A 26083-nucleotide genomic window follows, 5' to 3' on the forward strand; every position below is an offset into this window, starting at 1 on the left:
TATTGATACAGAAATATCAAGACAAAAACTGCTCTGCGATCATTATTAGCATGATAGACTATCAGGTTTGACAGTGCTGCTGCTGTGAGTAGTCTATGCTAAATCTCTTAAGTAATTCGAATACTTTAAACAGGTGTAAACAAATGACAGCTGGCATCAGTATGGTGGCATATTTTAAGGACTGGGTGTTTTTTTCAGAGATCTAAAGTAGAAAAAAAATTCTGTTATGGCTCAGGTCTGTGGTCAGTGTGAAATCACTTTGCACATCTAGCCTGACTTCCCCCCCCCCCTCCCCCCCCCCTTATCCTTAATGGAGCGGGAAGGCTCACTTACTGGCAGACTGCCCTTTTTCAACTGGGAAATGAGAGAGAAAACACAGGAAGCATCATGCCTCGTCCTCCACACAGAACTGAGCTCGGAGCATGCAGGCAGCACCTGCCTCTCCCATGTTTCCTAACAAAGGAGAGCCAGGAGTGCTGCAGCCAGAGCTCTGTCTGTGTTCACCGGGAAAAGGAGCTATTTGGCTGTTCCCCTAATACAGTGTGTCTGCCTCTGGGTGAGCGGGACACAGAGAGAAGACCGAGCCACTTTGAGGAGTGCATGTGTTCAGGCTGGGTTTGTTAATGGTGCATTCATTTTCCTCCATTGTGCCTGCAAGAGAAGGGTAAAACTAAGCTCAAGTACAAAACCTGGCATATGATACCTACATGCTTATATCCCCATAAATTATATGTTGGCCTCAAGCAATCGGGGTAGACTTTGTGTAGAAGTCAAAGGAAAAAGGAGTCAGATGTTCCAGATCAATGTTCCAACCAGTTACATTGTTTATTTCTTAAGTGGAGTGTATGCTAGATTAAATAATGATAGTGTAGTGTTGGATTATTTTGAATGAGGTAAAAAGACCCCTTGTTTGAAGCTGGCTGAGCACCAATTCCAGCCTTTGTCCCCCTGTTCCCGGTGAAGCAGCTTGTGATCCTTAGCCTAGACAATGCTTGAAGTTCATAACCACTCACAAAACTGAGAAATGCTGACCTTCTCCTGATCATTCAGTTTTCAACTTAAGCAAGGATTTGCTTTTTTTATATTTTTTTTCCCCACTGAGCATCTCATTCCTGGAAGGAAATGAATCTTATGTGGTCCATATGATATTTTCATAATAGTTTTTTTTTCATGCCATAACAGTTGATGGAAAATACTTGGTGGAGAGAAGATACAAACTGTCAGGATGTTGCTAGTTTTCTGTAAATCAAAGCCAGGACCTGCAGAAAAACACATAGTGAAGAAAAGGCTTAGATAGATACTTATTTCGAAAACTTCAAATAAAAAGTCCCAGAATAATGTTAAATTCAAATAATGTTGAAATCTTTTTTTTTCTCCTTAGTTTTTTATCTTAAAAAAGAAACATTTTAGTCTTCCAAGTCAGACTTACGGTAACGTCTTAACCACAGCATGCCAAAGCTGTTAGGTTATTTTAAAGTTTTGGCCAGAATCTGGACATTTGTGCAAAGTACTCCCTCTTCCAATACAAAACAAAATAGTTGCTTGAATATTCTTTGCAGTGCTGTCACTTTTAAGGCTTTTTTTTTTTTTAAAGAAGAACAATTTAGTTTTTGTTGGGATTTTTCACAAGATTTTTCCTTGGTATGCTGTAAACATCCACAGCCTTTTTTTGTGAAAGCCTTTTTCCATTGTTGTGTATGGGAGATAGCGTCACACAGTGCCGTTTCATGCACAGATGTGTAACTATCAGAAATGGTTCTGATGGAGATAGGCATTAACAAGGGATTGCTAGTGACCACTGGACACTTATGTTATGTCATTCTAAAGACTCATAAATAATTTATTTTTGAGTGTAGTGAAGTAAAACCACAAATCCACTAGCGCTGTTCTGTGTCTCGCAGAAAATATGGGGCAGAAGGATAGAGAAAGAAGGCAGAAAACGAAGCTGTTCTGTTGTTAGAGCCAACTGGAAGCTCATTGGGAAACCTAAAAAGTTCCTTATGTCCACACAAACACATGCCGTTACCCTGTGGGAAACTGTTTGCTGGCATAAAGGACACTTGGAAATTAAATATAACCTCTAATGGCACAGCATTCTATTTGTGATGCTCAGTTGCAGGCTTAGCTTTGCAAATTGTTGATATTAACTTGAACAAGCATAGCACTATATTTATTATTCAAGAGGAGCATATATTTGGTGTTGAGAAATAAAGCCTTTCTCAGGGTTACACGTAAAGAATGTGAATAACTAATGTATGTTTATTTTGTTGATGCCTCCTAAAGGTCAGTTTCATGGCTGCTTTCCTGGAGGCTTTTGCAACTTTTTTTTGAGATACTGATGGTACTTAGTGATGTTAAGGAGCAATATTACCTTATGTTAAGAGCTGGACAAACCGGTATTAAGTGCAGTACACATATCTTTATATTCCTGCCGGTATTGGAGTATGTTCAATAGGAAGTATGCTAAAGCGAAAGTATACCTCTCTAGGAATGCTTCTCATATATAAGCTCACCCACAGTTGAAACTTTGTAACTATCAGCAAGAGAGTAAAGAAAACAATTTCCCTCAATGGAATGCTGTCAGTAATTGCACCTACACTGCAGACCAGCAGACAATCATTTTGGCATATTTTTACTTTTGGCACTTTTAGGGGAGGGTTAGCAATTCACTGGGTCACATATTGATTAATTCCAGGCAGATTGTTTTTTATTCATAGGTTGTCTTGTGGGATAACCCAACTAATACATTTTCCAGTGTGTTATACAGACCAAATGTAATCCATCTTGCAAAAAAAAAAGTGAAAATTAGAACAACAGCCTCCCTTGCCAACAGAGTGACATCAGAAATGGTGTTTCTTAGCTAGGTTTAATTCTGGAGATTGTTTATGTTACTTTGAGTTTGTTTGGGCAGTAGCAAGCATGGACCAAGTTCCTAAAAAGGAAAGTGTTGTTGAAAACTGCAGAAAAAAGATTATCCAAAGTGGAAGCCATCCAGCTGAGTATCTTTGCCATCCTTTGCAATACACTGTGCCACTAAGGAAATGATTGAAAAAGCTTTTGAAGTCACAGGAAAATACTTTAAATTTGTCCTTCTGAAATGGGAAACTCCATTTTAAAGGGACCTTTTGGTTAAGGTTATCTAACTAGAATGCCTAGAATTATTTCTTTAAAACAGCACTTAGGCCCCTGTGTTTAAGTGGCCTACTTCTCAGAAGTACCAGACATCCACCAAGAAAATCCTCTGAAGGTGGTTGGACCTAGAATCACTCACCATCTTTGAAATCAGACCACCTGTACCAAGCAGTCAACCGTGACTGCTTCAGCTACCAGCTTTTAAAATATTTGCTCTTTTGGCTGACGGTTGAACTTGCAGGTTTGACCTGGTGCAGAGTTCAGGACTGAGGAGTGGGAGACTCCTCATCCATCTCCCATAGGGATGCAGGCCCTGCTGCCATCTTCCAGACAAAGTGTTAGGTCAGCTCTTCAGTTGCTCCGGTGCTTTCTTTCCTCCCGTGGTTGTTTTTGTACACTGCTGCATTTCTTTTGCAGCGGAGTCAGCATCCTCGTGCTCCATCCTGAACTGCTGCATCATTTAATTTGTCCTGCTCTCAGTTCACACCTCTAGTCACTGCTTTGTAAGGTGAAATTGCTGCGTTCCCATTATCATCCCCTGCAAACTGGACGCAATTCTCAGTTAACCATTTTCTACCTATTTAAAATTAAAATTACTCATGTGGAGGAGTCTAGGTTTAGTTTTGGGAGCTCACCCTTCCAGGCACCCCACATGTATGTGAGCAGATAGCAGCTATGTGTCTGCCAAAATTTTGTCTAAAGTGGACACAATTTTGAGTAGACATGTTTGCTGCTGCTTTTTCAGGGTAATTTTCTCTCCTTTTCTCAAGAGGCAGCCAAATTCAGTTCCTTTGCCTATTGGAGCTGTCATTAGCTAATTACTAAGTCTTGTATGGAAGAAATAACTGTGTAAACACAGCAAGGGAGGAAAACAAAATACTTCTGTAATATGAATCTCTTAACTGTAGTTTCATGTCAGTGGTTTATGCTCTCCGTGGTATGCTGGTGTCTCAGAGCATGGGACTTATTTGTGTTTGGGCTCTTGTTTGTAGTTTGCCTGGTGTGTAACAGAAAAAAGACTGGAATAGCGGTGTGTGAAATATGAAAACAATGCTTTGTAATTTTAACTGCTTGAAGGATAAACTGGTAAACTGCAGGCAGTGCAGAACAGTCCCACAGGGAGGGTAAATGCAGGTTGTCTTCATTTCAAGGATGTTCTAAATCAGGTGAAGGATCTCGAGTGAAAGTTTGGGCCCTTAGTAACCTGCAGAAGGACCTTTATCAGAAGCACAAAATAATGTTTAATTGAAAAATAACATGTACCAATTCCTTCCAATGTTATTTTAAACTTAATTGTTTAATGATTGATTTCTTAAAATGTACTCGTAAGGTCACATACTGCCACCTTGATCTTCTCATACAGCTTCTAAGAAAACATTTCAGAGGAGTATCCCAGCGTTTGGCAAGGGATATCACATAGGTTTAGAAGCTAAGGAGTTATTTAGGGCCAAATTTGTATCTCTGGAGAGTAAGATCTTTGTGTAGAACACAAGGGGGGGTTGCCCACCTCTTGTAGTCTGTGCCATTGAAATTCGTACTGCACCTCAATTTCCCACTTGTTAGAAGGGACAATAATGCTCCTCCTTTGTAAAGCTCTTGAGATCCCCTGATAAAATCCTCATTATCTGTCAGGGGATGCAAATGAAGTTAGGGCCCCAAAACTGTGAATTCCATTGCAAATAAAGTTTGAATATCTTATACAAATATATGGGGTTTTTTCTTTGAATTGTATATTTTATTTTATTATATAGCTCAATGGGAACTGAAAAATACCTGAGGAGTGCTCTTTAGAAAGTGATTGTCAGATAAGATTATTTTGATACAAAATAACTTCCTTCAGAGACTACTTCAGTTTGTTCAGCAGCATTTATAGTCATTTTTAAGAGGCGTCATTTAAGAAAGTTGTATGCTGTCATCCTCTGCACTGTCCAAAGATTGACTTAAATTGGGAATTACAAATTTTTAGAATAAAGTGGCTGTTCTTTCATAATTGGTGGCTGCTTTGCAATTAATTTCATTAATGCTTTAAAGTGCCCCTTAAATGATTCACTGCCTGTTGTGACTGAATTTCTTGAAAAGCCTTGTGAAAGAGTTTACAAATCACTTAAAATAAGTCAGCAGTGTCACTCTTGGAAGATGTTTTTTCAAGTGCTTCATAGGAAATTGGTATCTCAAAACTGGAGTTGGGAAATAACCTTAACTAAAGGCCTAGCCAACTAGCAAGTAAACAGAGCTAATCTGAATGTTCCTATTTGTGAAGCACTGAGATGGAAGTCAGTACACATGTATGTTTTGAAATTATTCCTGTGTTTGTAATAGTTACTTCTGTTACACAACTGAAACAAGTACTGTTAGCAAAGCATCCGCATTTTTTCAATCTTTCAACATAATGACCCAGATTTAGTCCATTACAGAAAAAAGTAAAACCAGCTGTTAAATATGAGCACGAAGTTAATGAAAAATCTAGGCTGTGCCTTGTTTTTAAGGCTCATTATAATATGTTATTCACAAAGAAAACTGAACATAGTGTGCATTCACTGAACATATTAAGTGACCACATGGTTCCAGTAACGTGCTGTGGAGAAGTACTCATGGAAATGTTATTGTCCGTCTCAGTGTATAATGGAATTTTTGTATCTGCTTTGTCTTCAGCAGCCAAAATAGCTGCCGTGGGTACTGTATATGCATGTGAGGTATGTAGGATCAAGCACAACTGAGAAAGATCGTCTGATCTGAACCCAGGGATGATGCATTAATTAGGCAATAAAGTTATTTTGTGTGATTTAGAGCATCTAGAATAGTATAGAACCAGGCCAGCAGCGTCTCTGCTCATCCCAGTTTACTAATTATAACAGTATTTGTTATCGTTTACTTTAGGAATGACTATACCGGAAGAAGACGCTGATGTGGGACAAGGTAGTAAATATTGCCTCGTGGCAATAGGAAGGCTTCAGGTAATGCCAGTCTTTCCTTATACAAACTACTTCTGAAAGCGTAATTGGTGTTGTGGTTTAGTCGTAAAGGATTTGCACAAAGTTCTGGTACTAGATTGTAACTTCTAACATGCCTACAAAATACGAAGCGCGTTGATGTCGGTGTGCAGCCAGTGACTTACAGAATCATAGAATGGTTTGGGTTGGAAGAGACCTTAAAGATCATCTAGTTCCAACCCCCCTGCCATGGGCAGGACTTGTTTAGGACGTGTCAACAGAGCAAAATGAAAATGTGATTTTGGTGCATATGTGTATTTAACCCAACAACAGCGGCAAAGACGCTCCTGGAGCATGAGCATGTACAGACCTGCTATTCTCTAGGGTGCACAGGGCTGGGAGTACAGGTGCTGCAGATGGTAGGTTGAAGTGTCTCCCAAAGCCAGTGATATGCTGCCTGCTAGTCTTTCATTCGTTCTTTCTCTCTGGCTAATCAACTATTTGAGAAACTGTGACTGCAGGTGTTATTCTGAAAGTGGTAAAGATAAGGCCGTCAAGAGGCATTTCACAAATAATAGCTTTATTTTCGGTGAGTGTTGTAGTGTGCATTCAGATGTGATGTCAGCCGAGGGAACTGTGAGAATAAAATTTTACTTCCTTTTTGTCCAGACAGTTGCAATTGACGTTTTACATTTTCTTCCTTTGTCCATTGCTGACGAGAGTTCTGAGCAGGAGCTAGAGTAGTTGCGGTGAGTCTCCTTCACCGCAGCGGGGAGGCTGATTTTTATCTTCCCAGTCTGGGAATTCTGCCATGGGAGAACATGTTTGAGCCTCCTGCATGATCTCCTGTTGGCCTGCACTCATTGCCATCTGCTAGGATGGCATCATTCCTTCTTACAAGGTAGAATGACCCTTTCATTAGAGCACAGGTGCCAAACCCATCTTATTTGAGGTGAACAGCCTGCACGTTACTGCAAGTGTTAGCACTTCTGCAGAGTGTGTCTCCATTGTGATGGCAGAGCTACAAAAGTATTGCATGATGTTTTTTAGGTTAATTATGCATTTATAATAAAGGAGAATATATTCCACTAAAAGCGAGAAGGAAGTTACAGGGATTCATATGTTACAGCTGCTGAAGAAAGATGATTTCTGAGGAAATCACATTAGTAACATGTGGAGTGTCAAAACATCTGTTATGTTAGAAGAGCCAGCAGGGTATGTGAGGGAGGGCAAGAGGAGGTTCTGTGGATGGGTTTAATCACAAAGGAGTCAAGGTGCACAAATTAAAAACTCTGTTCTGTAACAGCAAATTGAAATCTTGCATACAGTTAACTGGCTAATCTGCTTCAAGACAGCAAAAAAAAAGAGATTTTGCTCTTTTTGCATTGGGACTTTGTTAAGAGAGATAGCTCTGGAAGTTGTAAGAAAAACAATGGTCTCATTTGTAGCCCCAGTAGGAATGAATGGATATGAAGTGGCCTGATTGCACATTTCAGGCAGAGAGCAGGGAATGCATCATTCTCTCTGATGAGATTTGAGGAGCATTTATAGGAGGACTGTATTTTTTCATTATGAGCAGCCACATATCACCCTTGCTGACCTCGTATCACCTACCTCAACCTCTGGAGAACTTTGTTCAGGTTCTCTGGGTGTTTCAGGTGAGGTTCATCTCACCTGAAAGTTGAGTGTTTAGTCTGAACTGGTCCTATTGGATATGCCTACAGATAATGAATTGGCCTCTTCTAGAGATTGACCTTCCTATCCTAAAATGGGTGGACTGAATTGTCCTCTGCAAGTCTCTCATTCTTGGTTGACAAAGGTAGGAACCAAGATGCCTAACTTTAATGTGGTGCCACAAAGTGAGATGTATCCAGCCGTACTTACATCCTTACTATATCCCTCCTCCTTGGGAAATTCTGGTGTATTTGCTTTCCTGCTGTGCTCTTAAGCCTAGGTAGGTGCCATGGGGTGAGATATCTGCCCTGCAAACTAGACTAAAGGCTTTTCTGTGTCATTTATCTGTGCTGTTATTTATGACTTCTTTCAGTAGTTAGCACTCTGCCAACAGATTTTGTTCTTTAGCTACATAATCAAATTTGACTTAAGGTTACTGTTCTGTGAACTAAATGCTGTGGACTTCATTGGTCATAGGTAACCAGCTCTCCAGTGTGCATGGACATGAATGGCATGTCAGTCCCAACGGAGTTCTTGTCAAGACACAACTCTGATGGAGTCATCACCTTCGTCGACCCAAGGTGCATCAGTGTCATTGGCTACCAGCCCCAGGTCAGTGAGTCCCAGGTCTGTAAATGTGGAGACTAGTTAGAGCTAATGAAGAAAATTCTATTTGTGCATTAAAAACAAAAGCGGCAAAACATGAAATATTTGTAGCAGATAATTTGTATGTTGTGCACTAAATGCTGTTCATTTTTCTTTGCTGTCCACACCTCTAAAATTTACAGTTTTCCCCTTTGTTATGTGGGGTATCTTTTTATACCTTTTAGATCCAATTAGAATTCTAACAGCAAGATGCTTTAAACCTTGCACAGCTTTCCAGTGAAGACATTTGTGTGATAGAAAGTTAAAAGTGCTTGGAGAGAGTTTTAGTCCTGTAGATCTTTACTTCTGCCAATCTATTGACCAGTAAGCAAACATCACTTATGGCATCTATTTTCCTTTCGGCTTACATCTGCTCCTCTGAATAGGAAGCTAGTCACAGAACTGAGTAGAATAGTAAATGAACTCCTGACTACCACAACTCTCCATCAGGTAACTCTCAACAGCTGCAATTTAGAGGCAAAAATAATTTCTTGCTCATTTGTTTTTCCCATTTATTTTGACTTCAGGTAGCTCTATAATAACTGTTTTTACAAAAATTAGTGCCATAAAATGAGCTGTAGTAGAGCATGTCAGTCTTTTCAAGACACCATTTCACAGGTATTAAAAAAATCACATAAAATTTGTTTGTAAATACATATATCTATGCAACAGTACAAATATAATGTGGGACGTGATGCCTACAAACCTTGTTTGTATGATTCATCCCTGATTGACTGAGTAGTCCCATTGAGGGTGGTAGATCTAGTGTCTGCAAGGATTAGTTGCAGATCTGCATGTGGATTTGTGTTGTGGTCTGGGGTTTTTACACAGCTTTATGTTTTATTCTAGGATCTTCTGGGGAAAGATATTTTAGAATTCTGCCATCCTGAAGATCAAAGCCATTTGAGGGAGAGTTTCCAACAGGTGCTGTGTCCTGCTCCTTTTCTTCTGCCATTTATTTTTGTTGTTATTCTTGTTATTTTGCTCAGAGAAGTAGCTTTTATTTTTCATTTCAAGGTGTTTTTCTGTTATGCAGAAGGAGTAGCAAGATACAAAACAATTTGGTCAGTTACTGATCAGTTAAGCTGCATAAATGGTAGTTTTAACTGCAGCATCTGTTTGCTGTGTTTTCAGAAATGTCACCTAGTTATACATTTTGTTTTCTTTTTACAAAAAGTTAAATGAGTGTTCACTGCACAGTTAGAGCTGTTTTGGAGATGCCTGTGTAGATCCCACCATGTTAAGTGGTAACTGAAAGTATTTACATTCCAAGGTGTGCTGCTGATTTGAAAGTAGTTACACTCCTTTGCAATGCTGGATTGTTTAGGACCTCAATTCTGTGCTAGCATAAGTGACGTGCCTTGTACTTCAATGGAGTTACACCACTTTACATCAATAGAGAATTTGGCCCTTCTCCCTATTAGGAATTGAAACACAGACAGTAGTAACAAAAGAAATACAACATACAGAAAGAGTTACTGATCTGGATTCGTTTTTACAGTGGGCCACGTTTACATTAGCCTTATCAAAGGCATTTATTCCATTGTAGAGCTTATTGTTTCAAATTGATCTGGAACATACAGTTGGAGTCCTTTCCCCAAGCCTTCTGCTTGTTGCTGGTCTTTTCAGCACCTTCCCTACCATACTAGAAAGCACGGTGTACTATGTTTAACTGATTACTGAGGTTCAGATGATCTAAGTGGTTCCAGATTTTCTGACAACAGCCTATAGCTCAACCAAGTTTTGTTGATCCATCTTGTGTTGGATGCTGAGATGTATTTTCAGCTGTGAAACATGGATATGAAGTGACTTCTAAAATAATTTGTATAGCCAACTATTTATTCAGGCATGGCATGCAAAAATGGAGCTTGAAAAGCCTCTCTGTGGAAAACAACTAAATGCTGTTCTGTGTCCCTATAATAGGTTGTGAAACTGAGGTTATGGTCTCTACAGAAGTGTTTGAGATAATGTAAGATATCAGTACTCTTGAGCTATTTCTCACCATTCCCTCCCTCAAGCAGACACTATCAACCCCACTGCTGAGCTAGCAGAAAAGACTGTGTGAGCACTCTGCATCCACTTCAGTGTCCCTTGAACAGACTGAATTCAAACAGCAGCTAAAGACCTTTTAAATTCAAGATGTTGATTCACAGGCAGGAGCCTGTGAGAGTTAGATGCTTGAAGTAGGTCACCACACCCTGTCATCTTCTCTGCCCAACCTTGGTTGGGGGTGTGATGCTGCAGCTGAACCTACCTGATGGTTAACTGTCACCAGGAGTCAGGTCCTGCTCCCACTACTTCTCTCCTCCCTGACTTCCTCACCACCTTTCCTACTGTCCTGATACTAGCACAGATGGACTTGCCAGGTAGGCTAGCTAAGGGACTAACCGCTTTTGCATGGAACTAGCTTTCAGCTGGTTCAGCTCTGTGAACTTGTGCCTGATCACATCAGTGACGCAAGAAGAGCAGCGAGAATGCATATACCATTTTTCACTAATGCCCAAATGATTGATTCCACTAATTTATCCAAGACACAGTGACAGAGAGCTGCTGGATAACAGCACATCAAACATTCATCTCTGAAGTGATTGCCTAGGGCTCAGAAGGGCTGACTAACTAACATTCAACTTAATGACTTGGTCCTCACTGTGTTCACTGAGAGTGAGATCAGGCTGTGGGAGGCTGCTGGTGTCTCCCTGAACTCAGTTGCTGGGGACTTCACTGTCACTGCTCACTGTTAGGCATGTGCATAAATGATTCGCTGGATCAAGGACCTACATGATTTGCTTAAGGTCATACAAAAAGACAGCAGGAAAAAATGCAGATTAGAAGTGAAAGTTCCTGTTCGCTCGACCTGTGTCCAATCTATGAAAATATTGTGCTGTTTCTTTAGTAGGCAATTCCTTTTTTGGTATATTTTTGTTCAGTACAGTAGCAGTGTGATTGGGGCTGTTATTTCAATCATGTAATAAAAGACTGAAGTAAACAGTTAAGCTACGCACCAGGTGGTTTTTATTTCCAAAGAATGTAAGAAAGTAAAGGTTAAACATTAGCTTTGAAATTTTTTGTGCTATCTTGTTTGTGTGCACTGTTTTAAGACAGTTCAGGATTTTCCCACCAGCAATCTCTATGTTTTATATATTATTACAGAATTAGTGTTTGCTTAATTCAGACTTCAGGACAATAGATCCCTGCAGTTTGTTTTATTATTGTTAGTTTGGCCTTAGAAATCTTTTCATTAAAAAGGTAACTGTGATTTCCAATACACTCTCTTTTTTTCTAAGACCCTCTGAAAACTTGACATTTCTAATTTGCTGACAGTATCAGAACCAGGTTGGTGCATAACAGAGGAGGGAGGGAGGGTTTTGCAGTTTTTGGTCAATTGCCAGTATCCATCTCAAAGCTTTTACTTCCTTGGGAAGATAAGTTCATTCATCAGGGTGGGAAAATCAGGCCAGAATAAGATAGTCTCAAGGCCAAGATCAACAAATAGAGTTTAGTATCAAAGGATCCAGAATACAGCTATTTGATATCCAGTAGGATGCTATTCAGATTGCACACTTTTACACAAGCTCTGTGTTTTTTACCCTGGGTGTGGTAGTAGAAGATTGCTGATAAAAGAATGTCGCTCACTGAACTCAAACTGCAAAAACATTAAAAAAAAAAAACAACAAACAGCATTTACCTCAGTATTATTTTGAACTTTCCTGGGCATTGCTAAAGCTTTTTGTGTCTTGTATTTGCATTCTTTCAATTTAATCCTGTATTGAGTTGATCAATTTGAAATGCAAACCTTTGGAAAAAACAGGATTGGAGCATTTTTCCTAATCCAGTTGCTTGTTGATAAAGACAGAGGGTAAATACTGGGGTTTCTACTTTTAGAGAATACAGGCTGCAGATAGCTAATAAAAAATAAATTTGAGTGGATGAGGATTAAGAATCCACAACGAGATGTGGCATTCATTTGCAGTAGACCTTCCCTTTCCTTCCCTGAGGCACCCCTGAGATAGCTTGGTGGAAAAGCAATAAAAAATAAACACAGATAGTCCAGGTAAGTGCCAGCTGAATGACTTGACACCATATAAGTTTTCTAACTTAAACCAAGATTGTTAGGTAACGCTTAAAATGCAGTTAAAGTGCCAGTGTGCAAGTATTGTTTTGAGCACACTTCTTTAGCTGGCTGCTTCTTACTTCTTACTTGATGCCCAACTATTGACTTCAACAAAACTTCAGCTACCAAAGACAGAATTTGAACTGAGTATTGCCAGACATCTGAATGCTTAGTCATAAACAAATAGGCTGTCCAAGCAAAGAATTTGCTCTCCGTTTTCATTAATACTATTAAAATGGACAGTGACTTATTGGTGTTCTCTCCATTCAAAGGCTGGCTCACTTGTTTTGAAAGCCAGAAGCAAGTGTTTCTTGTTAGCACTTTGCCATCGTAGATGGTCTTATAATGTGTTTGGGGAAAAAGAAAAAACAACCATATATGGTTTCTAAAAAAAGCCATCTTTCTTAAGCATTATCCTAAATTTTGATGCTGATGTGTGATTTGGTGTATCAGATATATGAATTGTATAGCTAGGTACCCAAGCAGAAAAGCAGATAGTCAACCTCAAAATGTTTTTTCTTGGGGGCTTTTGTTTCAGCTGCAATGTTTTGTTTATGGTTTACATAAAAACATTTAAAAGATACTCAGTTTGGTTTCTGTCAATCTCTTGCTAAGCGTTCCACATTAAAACCTTCTTAAAGCTTCCCTCGTGGGATAACAGCACAACCTGTTGGTTGTCCTGAATCTGTATTCTTCTTATATGCAGGCTGGAAAATGGCATTTTATACAAAAAAGCGTGAGGGTTTCATTCTGAAGGAAATAGCTGCAAACATGAATCAGATTTTGCTTATTCTCTTCAAATTAAGAATCTCCCTGCTGTGTCCATAGCTTTCTGTAATTCAAGTTTAAAACACACCAGTTACTGCTGTTTACTCTTCATTTGCACAGCAGGTAGCAATCTCCTTTTATTAACCTTTCCAAATGGTTTTGCAGGTTGTGAAACTGAAAGGTCAAGTCCTGTCTGTGATGTATCGTTTTCGTACCAAAAACCGGGAATGGATGCTGATCAGGACCAGCAGCTTCACATTTCAGAATCCTTATTCCGATGAGATTGAATACATCATCTGCACCAACACTAATGTAAAGTATGTGCCTTTCCAGATGCTCGTGTACATGGTTTTGAAAGAATTTAAGCATTGCTTTTTGCTGTAGCCAGTTTCTAACTACATTTGTTTCTCTGTAACAGTACAGTCTGTAACAGGGTTTTTCTGCATCATGAGATCTCACGGTGTAGCTGTTTCTCTGTGTCATTATCCTGCAATGTTTCCAGGGCCTGGCTGCACTGGGGGAGAAATGTTACTTATCTGTTATGTCATTAGTCAAGCCTATTGATCTCAGTCCAGGCTGCCTTAAACTAGCGCAGAGCTTCCAGCTGCAGGCCAGCTGTCCTCATTGGAGGAAGGTTAGCCTGATTTCTAAGCCAAAGAGAAAATTGCATGTCCATGTTCATTGTGATCACACCATTCCGTAGTCCTGGGCATCTTCTCCTTGAGCTGTGTCTACTCTTACAGCCTATGAAATCTGGCAATATTATTTCCTAGTAGGCTTGAGTGGGAAGGGTTCCTGATACTCAGGTAAGATCTGGTGGAATATCCCCAAGTATGGGGACAGATCCAACCCCTTATTTTAAGAGGGAAATTAAATCATCCTGTCTTTGAATTAATATTTTCAAAAATCTGTCATTGGACCTCTTAGGAGGAGGTCACCCTAGGAGCATAGTGGAGGTTTGTCACCGCGTAACTGAGCAGAGATGCTTTTGGAGCCATCTGAGTTCTGAGCCAGTAACTGCAGAAGCTAATCTGGCCTTGATAAAGCCATTGCTTTATAGTGTGGGTTTTTTAGTAAATATTTCTTCTTTCCAATATAAACTTAATCTATTTCTAAAACAAAATCTGCTTCTGGTCTGACCAAAGATTTTTTTGCCAAGTTTTTAGCTCAGAGGAAATTATTGGTTTTAAGAACTCAACCTGTTAAACTGTATAATGGAAATGCTGAACGAGCAGTCTACTAGTGGAGATGCATGCTGAGAGCTCCACTTGCAAAACCAAACCCCTGGCGCTTTGGCATTTGAACTTAGAAAGCTAGTAAGTGTCTCTGGGTGTTCCTTGACTTGCTCCTTTGAACATGGCACATACCTGGACTAGAAGAGCTGTGCTTTCACTCACTTGAAACCCAGCATCACAATCGTTTTCCTGTTTTTTCTGCATACCCAAAAAGTTGGGCTTAAACAACTGCATAGTTAAGCTCATTGAAAACAAGCAAATGTGTCTTGAAATCAAACAGCTAAATATCTCCCTGTCTGCACTGTGCATCAAAATACATATTTCCACATTTCTGCTGTCCCATATTTCTTTTCCAAATAATTTGTATATGCAAAAACAGGCCTGCAAAATAAAAAGTGACTTCTGAAATCTGTCCCAGGCTGGCTTAATTGTGCTTTGTTCCCAAGCGTCCACAGATCAAAAAGTGGGGCTATAGACTTATGTTGTGTTGACTCTGGGAATGTTTTTTTCCGATCCTCCACTATACTGTTCTGCTTGGCATCGCAGCACTTACTGTGATGAATAGGACTGTGCCAGCTTCTGGCTCTTATTATATCTCTCTTGCTAGGTTTGAATAACAACCCAGAAACATTGACCTAATATGGAAGTTGCCTACTGCTACTTTGACAGAGGGTGTTGCCTCTCTCCTGTCATGCAGAAAATGTTCTAGTCTTATGGCAAGATACAACCCATTATATGTCTGCTTTTGAATAGGAGAAAGAATGCATTATTCAAACTGTTTTCTGTTTTTCCCTGTTCTCTCCCACTTCTCAGACAGATTTCCAAAGAGGACTTACTGTAATGTACTGCTGTTCCTGCCTGTTTCTGGATTTAGGGGTTTTTTTTTGCACGTTTGGGGTCATGTTTTGACTTCAGATTTCCTAGATGCCTTGTGGAGTTGTACGTCATGGTAACTGTTGATTTCCGCCTCCTCATTCAGCTCCTGCTGAGGCTAGATGTTTGGCACCGACCCCAGTGTATGTGGCCGTCTTTACGTGTTGGTGGAAGTGTCAGATGGTCTAGGTCCAGCAAAGTGCTTCACATGGAGACCAAGCAGGGGTGCCTTCCACTGCGCAGTTGTAGGCAGTTCTGCACAGAAACAAATTCTGATTTGTCTATCGCTGTGATAACCTACCCAGCACCATAAGATACAGGTTTGAGGCATTTAAAAATTCACCACGAAGTTGTAAAGACAATGTAGCCAAAAGTTCTAGGTTTAAATCAGTTTTTAACTTAGGATAGTTTAAAGCCACAGTATGTATGTCTGTGTGTCTGTCTGTTAACAGAATAGCTCTTATTTTGCATTGGTCAGTGAACAGCGTTTTCCCATAAGACTGTAGAGGGCAGTGATGGTTCCAGTTGTGGAGGGATTAATTGATTATTTTTTTTCTTTTGTTGGTTTGGTTTGTTTGTTTTGGGTTTTTTCTTTTCTTTTTTTTTTTTTTTCCCTAAAGATACTCCTTTGGAGCTTCAAACAGTCAACTTTTCAAACTTGCTTTTCATGCAGAAGGGTAACGAAACATTAGGTTCAAATGTTCACTTAGTTCCTTGCAAAAAAAGAAAAGAAAACTTCTCTCAGTTTCACTTGGGTGTAGTCATCCAAGGGAAACTTCCTGGAGAAATGAAGCATTTAATGTTTAGCATTTGTACTGGGTTCGGCTGAAAAGATGACTTCCCCCGTTTGACCACATGTTCCTGTGTAGTTGGGACTGTTCGATATCCAAAAAGAAATAATTATTGTGATCAATGTTTATTTAACATACACATAGAACAGCGTTTGAATAAAATAATCTGTCATGGTGATGATAAAACTATATAAAAGTCTTTGTATATATAGAAGAAAGATATTTTTCTGACCTTTATGGTAATTTTGATGTTTTATTTTTGTAAGCCCCAAAGTCCTATGTTGCACTGCATGCATTTATGAATCCTACAGTCTCCTGAGTCTCAAAATTCCTGTCTCGGAGTGAGCTGGCATAGCTCACTGCTGGAGGCAGCCTGTCAGATGAATCAGCCCATGCCTGTGGGAGAGATGCTTTCTGTTTCAGATTCTCATGGGCCAAAATACTAAAGAGATCAACTATTCTGATAAAATTCCAGTCTATGGTAGTGGTGCTAAAAACTTACTTTCTTATGGTCCCCATGCCATCCCCCATCTTGTGATCCCCCAAGGCCAGTGTAAGGCAGACGCTTTCACAGGGGTGACTTTGAAACTGTAGGCTAAAGGAGGGAGATTTTGATAGTTTCTGAAAGAGGATTTTACAACAGCAGCCCCAAGGCTTTTATTACTCCCTTTTTGTCCAAACCAGATACAGGAAGCACGTGTGCCTGTATTACATAAAAATAGCTTGGTAGGGATACAGTAGTATTGTTTCTCTCCCACCATAGAGACTGTTAATTTTAAAGATCAGATCCTTTTTTGTTTACTCTGATGGCTGGAAAAGGAACAGGTGACTTCACTGTTTATAGAGAGAGATTAATTCGGTTGAAATCCTCTCCAATGTCAAAGGAACTTTCACAGATTCTTCCCTTTTCCTCCAAATACATTTACTAAAGTAAATTTGAATTAACTATCAAAACCTTCAGATTCACTGAACCATTCCTTGGTCAAGCTAAGGGCTTTCCCAGTTTCATACCAAACCTGTGGGTGAGCCAGGAGTTCCTGCAGTACCGGCATTGTCTGTTGACCCAGACAATGCCTTACTTGCTATGTTGGGTATCCTGTAGAGCCAGGAAATTTCTCTTTCATTTACTCCTTGAAGCTGTGAAACTGAAATTGAAGCCAAGAATAGTTTGGGTTTTGGTTTCAAAGTCAGAAGGCAGTTTGAGTTTTGCCCAAACTGGTAATAAGCTCTTGTTCTGTATCATCTTTACAAAAAGAATCTAGCTATTAGGTGACTGAAGGGACCTGTATGTGTTGACTGTTCAGTCAAAAGGGCTGGTTAGGTGGCAAGGTCTGAAGCAACCACAACAGCAGCGCTTAGCTCTCCCTGGTTGGCTGGTCCATGAACTGCTGCACAGTTTCTTTCAGGTTTCAAGCATCATTTGAACTACTTACACAGTAACAGCAAACAACAGCAGAAGATGCTAACCTGGCTTTACATTTCAGTCTTAATTAAGTGCAGCATAGCTTGCACAGAGTTCAGACACACTTAAGTATTTGGGTTTTATAGGAAATGGATTTGGGAGGTTGTTCCCAAAGTTCAGTGCTGTTAACACAATGTGGTATTTATATTGTACTGCAGCTTAACGAGTATTAGAGATGAAAGATAGAGAAGGGCGAAGGAGCACTAAGTTAGAAGTGCCTACAAAACAAATAACTACTAAGTATGCTGTTTTGTTTGGCTCATTTGTATGTATATGGCTGAATCAAGAAAACATACTTTATACGGAACAGAAGAGACGTAATGTGCTGTTTATTGACACACGCACCAAGTTGTTGGTAATAAAAACAAATGAAACAGTGTAATTAGCTTTCACGTTAACAACAGGATTTAATGGGTGTTTATTGTCCACAGGGTGGTATTTAGAAAAACTTCCCCATAGATTTGCCATGATTAAATTACCTCCTATAGTTCTGTTGGAAAAGTATGCATCTTATGCTTGCGAACAAAGAATTTCTTTGCATTCCAGAGGTAATTTTTAGGAATTTTCTGTTGGTTAAAATAATGTGGAAAATCCTTGTCTCTCAAATGACCTGGAGGACTGACTTTTTTTGCATGTTACTCATAGCACAAAAGTGATTCTGTGTATTATATGTTCTTACACCGTAAAGCTCACAGAAGGCTTTTGGCCATCTACTCTGATATTCTGTTTGTTGCAGGTCACAGATTTTTGTCCAATTTGCCATGAAGCCTAGTAACTGGTGTCAGAGCAAAGTGTCTTCTGGAAAAGCATCAAGGGATGGAAAAATCTGTTAGTTACTTCAGTAGCTTCCTTGAGTGGTCCCTCACATTCCCATTAGTTTGTTATTTGACTTTGTCTGCAAGTTTGTCTCTCAGTCCCTTGACATTTGAATCCATCTAGTTCAAAATTTAAAAGAAATTTGGATAAAAATCTAAAATTGAAGCCTGTGGCCAAAAATGTATCCTAATTTTCCAGAGTTTAAAATCCATGATCTTGCTATTTTGCAAAATCTCATCTATCACTGCCTGTCACGTTATAGTGTCTCTCTGGGGGAAAACCCACGTGGTGTGTATTTCCTGTCCGTTAGGTGATTTTTTTTCCTTCAGAAAGAGGCCAGAAGCATACAGAAACTGTGACCACTGTCAAGTATCATTTGCAAGTATCCAGCTTACTTTCTTGTCAGTCCAGCTCCAATCTTATCCTAATCTCTGAGCTTTAGCATGATTTGGGGGTGTTTATATCTTCTTTGCTAACTGAGCAAAGAGCCTCACAGAGATGGTATGCTACCTGCGCATCCTCAGGCCAGAAGTAGTCTTGCTAATTGTGACAAAGTGGCAGAAAGCAACGGTTAATGGAAGGTGAAAAACATTTAGATAATTTCACAGCTGCTGAGTATTTTTGTCATTACACAGGCAGTCTTCCTTGAGATGCTGCAATGCCAGCAAGCTCGCAGCTTCACCCTAGGGACTGGTTCAGTGCCCTTCATGGTATTGGCCCGTGCAGAGCAAGGGTCTCTGCCTTCTCCATGGCAGTGATGCTTCTTCAGACAAGGGCTATGGAGGAGCCTTTCCTTTTTACAGGGAAATCTTGAGCTGTTGTGCCTGCGTATCGGCTGGCCTGTTGGCTGCAAGCTGCTTTCAACACCAAGTTTGAAGTGAAGGTGATGCCGTGGCCATGCTGTTCAGGGCTGTTGCTTGATCAAGCTACAGCCTGGGCACAGCTCAAACCCAGTGTTGTGCTGGCAAGATCGTGTGGCTCTCATGCTCTGGCGTCCCAGCTTGGCGCTGGGACAAAGCTGGGTTTGTCTGTCTGCAAACAGTCACACAAACCTATGCTCAGACAAGTGAGGTTCCTAATGACCCAATGTGGGGACGGTATAAGTCCAAACAAGAAAGCATAAGTTCACATTTTAATGGTAAAATTCTGGTCTTAATGCATCAGTAGCACTTTTGCCTTTCATTTCAAAAGTATTGGGTTTTATTTCTGATAAACTGTACTGCACAGTGGCTTTTTGTGTAGAAGTTGTTTTGTTACAGTAACTTCAAAATTTCTGATAGCAACAATTAATATAACTGTCTCTGATTTTTTTTTTTAAAGTAGGAGCTTTGTATTTGTGTCCTTTCAGAATTAAAAAAAGCAAGTGAAGAAATGGATTCAGAAGATCACTGTGCTAGATATATTACAACTATATAAAAGACCTGTACATTTTTATAAATAGGCAATATTTGCACATGTAGAATGTGAATATGCCTGACTTACCACCACTTGCATGCTTTCCCTACAGGTCACCTGTCAGTTAATTCTCATGACTTCCAATGATTTTACCTGTTGACATTGGCTAATTATCGTAGTTAAGTGATGGCACCTGACACTAAACACAAATCAAGTGCATTCCAAGGATCTGCAGTTTTCAACACTAAAGTTCTTCATTCTGGCATATGGTCCCTAGTGTTTATTAGCTCTGGCAGTTTCTTTTGAAGTATTTTTCTATTGCTGCTGCACATTTAATTTTTCCTAAATTCATATAATTGGATTAAGGCTATTACTTCCAGTGACTTTTATCTTATTTAAACAACAGATATTTTTTGTTCAGTTCTGATTAGCATGAAAAGGGAACTTGTGTTTTCTGTAGCATTTGTCAACACAGATTGATTTTACATAATGTCTTGATTTTATATAGTAGCACAAAAAATTTATTTCTGGACATTCACTGTCTTAAAAGCTTTCAAAAAATGACCAGAATCTGTACTTGGATCCTGAGGAGAGTAGAACCAAAGCATGTTAAATAGGTTTGATTACAAAGAAGGATTTATATGCACTTCTTTCTAGCTCAACGGGTTATTCCATTTGGTCTGACATGCTTCAGACAGAGCTTTGATCACTTTTTCTTATTGACTGGCATAGTTCTGCGTTAACGTTACTGGAGGTTTCCTGTTTACTTCAGTAGGATCAGTGAAGGGGTCTGGTATATTCATCATTAACATGAGGAAGACATTCTTGGTGTCTTAGTAGTGAATTCTTAAATCCTTTATAAGGAGGTTGTATTCCATCCTCCATTACTTACCCACCTACATTTCTGTGCTATTACGGCAAAACTCTTCATGTGCCCTCTTACATTCCCGTGGTGCAAGCTTTCTCACTGAGAAAGCTTTAAAAACAGATGAATCTCACAGGAAAGGATTTACTAAATCATCTGAGACACATTTCACTCAGAGTATAAAATAGGAGACCATGGTTGTTCCTTTTTGTATCTTAATTGGTTTTTGTAACAAAGTCATTTTGTCTCCTTTGCAGACAACTTCAGCAGCAGCAAGCAGAACTTGAAGTACATCAAAGAGATGGGCTGTCATCCTATGACTTATCTCAGGTGAAATTTCTCAAGTTTTTATTTTTGTGCCTCTGATCTTTTAAAACGTAAAGCAATGGCAGATTTCAGCAAAATTAAAAATACATTGTGACTGTCCCTGAATTCCTTTCCATCAAATATGATGGAGGGAATTACCTTCCTCTGCGTATCTCAACAGGTGCCTGTTCCAAGTATACCAGCTAATGTTCATGAGGGTGGAAAGTCTGTGGAAAAGCCTGATGCTATCTTCTCCCAAGAGAGAGATCCTAGATTTGCTGAGATGTTTGCTGGAATAACTGCTTGTAAGTGAATATCTCTAATGTTTAATTTTTAATACTATGTTAAGCTTGGTTACATGATGTGGAGCACAGCTTTGAGAGAATGAAGAGAAACTACAACATGGCAGAGAAATTTCCAAGCAATGTCAGTCTTCAGGACATTTCCTAGAACTTACCTTTAGCTGATATTTCCCCTAAAGATGATGAGTAAATTCAAGGAGGGAGTGACAGCTTTCGTGTCACCAGAGCTACCCTATTTTTGATTCTCTTTTCATTTCACGGGGGCACCTTAAGCAGTGTTTGTAGATACTAAACATGCTGAGCAGAACTTGCCGTTTCTAAGTATGTGTTTTCTTTCTTAAAGAGCAGATGTGAGTTCATCTCTCTAAATAAACATGGATTAAGAAAGTTACCATGTAGTCTTAAGATAGACCTGCATTTTTTTATCAAATCACCAGCTTTTGCATTGATGCTTTCAGAGGCATATGCTGCCTTGAAGTGTAATAATATACTTGTTTTCTGGTCAGTTGAGGCATCTCCAGTAATGTTACCTGTCGGTGAGTCCTTGCTCTTTTTCTTACAACTTTTGAACTTGTTGGCAAGTTCTTGTAAGAGTGATAGGAGTCTCAGAAATAGTATGTTCTTCTGTATTTAATGAAAATTACTGTGAGGACGGAGTCCTTACTGAGTGCCCTCATCGAAGGATTTCCCAGCCCTGTTCTAAGAGGTAGCAGCCAGCTTGTCAGTCGGACAGACGTAGCTGACTCAAACTAGCCCCAACCAATGCTGCCTGTTGCCCTAACAGACAGAAGTCATTGAGAAGACTGGCAGCTGAAGGGGTCATCTGAAATATATCTGTAGGAAACTAGGCTCATTAATTCTACTGCTCGTGGAAGAACTTGTTAATTGTTTATTGTTCTTAACTGTCCTCACTGAAAAAGAGAAGTTTTTACATTTGTTTCAAATAAATCAACATGCAAGTGTCATGCAGTGCATGAAGGAAACGACCCACAGGGTTTGACTCCAGGGGTGTTGGGAGATGACCTCACTGCATTGGTTTCTTATGTCTGGCTTGGCCTTTTCAAATGGAGAAGGCATTGTAACTGCAGGATAGACTTGATATTCTGTCCTCCTGTTGCTAGGACTTCTCTGTTATTCCTGTTCATCCTTGTCTGTCTACTCTAACAGTGAAGTCAACAGCTGAGGCCATAAAAGGGGTCCACTAGAAGGTAGCAAGACTCCAACCCTAAACACCAGAAATATGTTTTTCCAAGCAGGAACATCTTGCTTTTTGGCTGCCTTATTGGCTCTTTTTCAGGCAGCTCTCAACTGTTTGTGGGGAGGGGTTAGGGTTAAGGGTCTAGCAAGCTGTGAGGTAGCTGGGAGGTTATGTTCTTGGAAATGCCATTTCTCTTTTCATTCTTATCAATTTACAGGCTATGCTTTTTTTGGGGACATTCACCCTGTCTGAATTTCTCATGGGAGCTGTGATCATGGTCTTCTCTGAATGATAAAAAGAGATGGTTCACAGTTAGAGATGAGATACGCTGTCCAAAACCAATATTGACAAACCTGCATGTTGCCTGCAAGACACTTGCATTATGTTGATACCCAATCTCATTCTCTGCTACGTTCTGTAAAAATACAGGTTTGACATAGGCAGATTGTTGCCATAATTGCATGCAGTGGCCACACATAATTAAAAAACAAAAGTGGGGAGAGGAAGCCTGGCTTCACCGATTCATGCAGGTGCCTTGAAGCACGGGATGATGTGGTTCTTACAGAGATCTTCGTTCTGCTGGGAGAAGGGCATATCATTGGCCAGTACAGTGATGGGGTTTAGAGAGAAATAGGTCTAAGGATGCAGGTAAAACACCAAAACAAAATAGGTTTTCAGTGCTGTAACAAAGGTGAGAGCAGAGAAGTAGTGCGTAAAGTCCTGAGTGGCAATACAGCTGGGAGAGATGTAGGCCAGATTCAGAGGCTAAAGAGCATTGAAGTGTAACTCAGGGAACAGATTTTAAAGCCAATTTAGCTGCTTGCGTTTAGTTTAGCCGTTTCCTTAGTCTTGGCCTCATCCTGCGGCACAGACCCTGGTAGCTGCCATGGCAACTCTGCTGCACTTGAGGAATTCCAGTTCATTTAGGGTACTCTCAATTTTGCTGGTGAGTTGTTGTCAAATATCTGAACTACCCGCAGGATTTTGGCTCAGTCTTTTCCAACCCTGAGAGTTTGGTATCCCTGTAAAGGGTGGCCTTAGAAAATGGGACATCTCATACAAGAAAGACATTACTGCAAAAAAAGGCAAAATCATCTGTCCTTCTTCTCAGAGATATCCCAACCCATTCTCAATTCTTCCTACTACATACGCAACCTTTTCTAGACCTTGTCCCCATTTCTCCTTGGTTTTTCATATGATAGCGTAGGTTTGCAGCCCAAACTCAGTGTCTGTGCTGGGCAACATGTAGCCAGTGAGGAATTTCTACAATTTTCTACATTACAGAGGAAAAGCAATGACAGCTTGCATCAGTGGCATATGTACTCTTTCTCTGAGGCTCCTGTGAGGTAATTTGAGGTGACTTTTTTCTTTGGGAAGGCGAGCTTAGATTCTTGTTAGGAGCATAATGGAAGAACTTAGGTAACAGAGAAGAGCTGGTGTGTGTTGGAGGCCTTTGGTGAGCCACACTCACAAGGTCTATAAAAGCTAAGGAAAACTAAAAAATACTTCTATTACTTGGGACTTTAGTGGGCCTTTTGTCCAGGGGAGCATCTTGTGAAATGAGTGTGAGTCTGAAAAGAGCAAAGGGGAAAATCAGGAGGCAGACTTGATTTCTCGGCCTGTCAGAGGTACATAGCAACAAATGGTTGCAAAGCTATCAGCGAGTTGTGGGGTGTTTCGTGCTTGCAGGTAGCAAGGGAAGATGGGGAAAGTGAATAAAGGGTGGTGGATTAGACCTTTAAATTATCTTAAGAAAAGTAGTAGTAGTGAGGTTTCCCTGGGCTTTGGAATAATCCAGTGCCAGAAAATTAAATTAAGGGACCAAATGGCACTGTTCACCCAATCTCATTTCATTCAATTAGAGATTGATCTCCAGTTGCCACATTAAGAGCAGACTATAAAAGTTAACAGCATCTCCACATGTGTGTTATTCACTACACTAGTCTGTCTTACACCCCACTGGGATGCTTGCATCCTATTTCATGGCTCCCTCAAGCCACATATAGGACAGCAAAATCCATGAGACCAGTGTTTTGCCTTGCCACAGCTCAGGTGCACAAGTCTTGCAGACGTTCAGAAGCAAAGTGCCTCCAGCCACCTGTGAGACTGAAGTGCAGGTAGTGCTGCAGGATCACCCAGGTTTGCAGGTGGTCACCTGAGATCTGCAGGCATCCCACCAGGCTGCCTGGGAGAGCCGGGTACTCCTCTGGCTGTCCTGGAGGGAAGCAGACTGTCAGCTGCTTAGGAGAGGGGCTCTTTGACACCGTTTCTTGGGGCGTTTAACCCAGGGGGTGTGGGCCCTCAGCTGCTACCTCAGTGCAAACAGGCTGCAGTAAGAACGGCAGCCCCAGAGGGCTTCTCTTGGTGCCAGAAACGTACCCTCACCTGAGGCCACCCCCAGGTAGCCACAGAGGTGCACATGCATCAGACCTTCTTCAGCCCAGGCTTGTTTCATGTGGCATTCCTCCATTCCCCCAGGCAGACTCTCCCATCTTTCTTCCAGAAAACTTTTGTTCCCTTTTCCAGTCTGTAGCTGGGACCCACGCACCCATCACTCCCCGCTTCAGCCAGAGCCGCTCTCTGTCTCCCATTCCCCCTCCTGCCTGCATGGTTCCTTCCCCCTGCAAGCTTCCAGCGGGCACAGAGAAGGTCTGAGCTGCATGGCCGGAGGGCACGTACCAGTGTTATGTTCCATGCAAACAATAGCATTAATGAGGTGCATCCTGCGAAGAGGGTCTGAAGTAGACACAAACCAGCTGTGCCTCTTGTTTCATACTGAATTGTCATATAGCCCTTTTGTGTCATTCTTAATGTGTTCCACAGGGCTTCTTCATAAAGCTTTAAGAAGGAAAGAAAAATCCCTGCTGCGTGTATACATTGCAATTCTCATTAAATAATTTTGCCTTCATTTTCTCATTCCCTAAACTTTTCTCTTTGTGATTTATTTTTCTTATGTAGCAGATAAAAAAATGATGGCCTCGGCATCCACAGCAGGAAACCAGCAGCTTTACTCACAGGGAAGCCCATTTCAGCCAGGACATTCGGGAAAGACTTTCAGGTACTGTAGTCCAGATCCTGAACGTATCAGCTTCTGTCTGATAGTGGGGGACTGTTCCCCTTCGATCTAGTGGAAACAAAACTGACCTAAGATGCAAGGGCTTTCTTTACATGAATGAACTTTGCTTTGTGTACACTTCACTCCTATGTGATGTCTCAGCCCTTAGGCTAGGCTTACAAGCTGAGATGATGCGGATATCTCTGTTAAAAATAGTGGCTGGTAAATAGATATTTGTTGCTGTGATTATGTAATTGGAAAAAAGCTAAGAAGCAGCAACAAATCATGAAGGAAAATAAATCTGAGAGGTGATGGGGCAGGCTCAGAGGTCTGAGGAACGTTCAACCAAGCTAGGAAGGTGCAAAGATTTGTTTTGCAATTACAGCTGTCGGTACTTCTGCAGGCTGCCTTGAAGGTCATCAATGTGGACACCTTATTAAAGGGAACAGAGGGATGCTTCATCCATAGTCCCTGGTGAGGGCTAGGACACGGGCATGAATAGTTTTCTAAGGCAGCTTCCAAATA

At 40.5% G+C, this 26083-nt stretch overlaps 1 protein-coding gene across 15 annotated transcripts in view; it reads left to right on the forward strand.

Annotated features, from left to right (window-relative positions):
- Nucleotides 1-26083, forward strand: part of ARNT2 (aryl hydrocarbon receptor nuclear translocator 2) — a 165007-nt gene that overhangs the window by 67086 nt on the left and 71838 nt on the right. For 14 of the 15 annotated variants that reach the window (XR_012043711.1, XR_012043712.1, XR_012043713.1 and 11 more), the window contains 7 exons: nt 6010-6086; nt 8214-8348; nt 9231-9305; nt 13426-13577; nt 20955-21027; nt 21185-21308; nt 25462-25561. Coding sequence is in view for 8 of the 15 variants with exons in the window: in XM_072869357.1 (XP_072725458.1) it covers nt 6010-6086; nt 8214-8348; nt 9231-9305; nt 13426-13577; nt 20955-21027; nt 21185-21308; nt 25462-25561 (736 nt within the window). In the remaining 7 variants the exon portion in view is untranslated. The remainder of the gene's footprint in view (nt 1-6009; nt 6087-8213; nt 8349-9230; nt 9306-13425; nt 13578-20954; nt 21028-21184; nt 21309-25461; nt 25562-26083) is intronic. The other variant, XM_072869358.1, reaches the window with a different exon arrangement.

The sequence above is a fragment of the Ciconia boyciana genome, chromosome 8, assembly GCF_034638445.1.
Source record: "Ciconia boyciana chromosome 8, ASM3463844v1, whole genome shotgun sequence".
Taxonomy (NCBI): Eukaryota; Metazoa; Chordata; class Aves; order Ciconiiformes; family Ciconiidae; genus Ciconia; species Ciconia boyciana.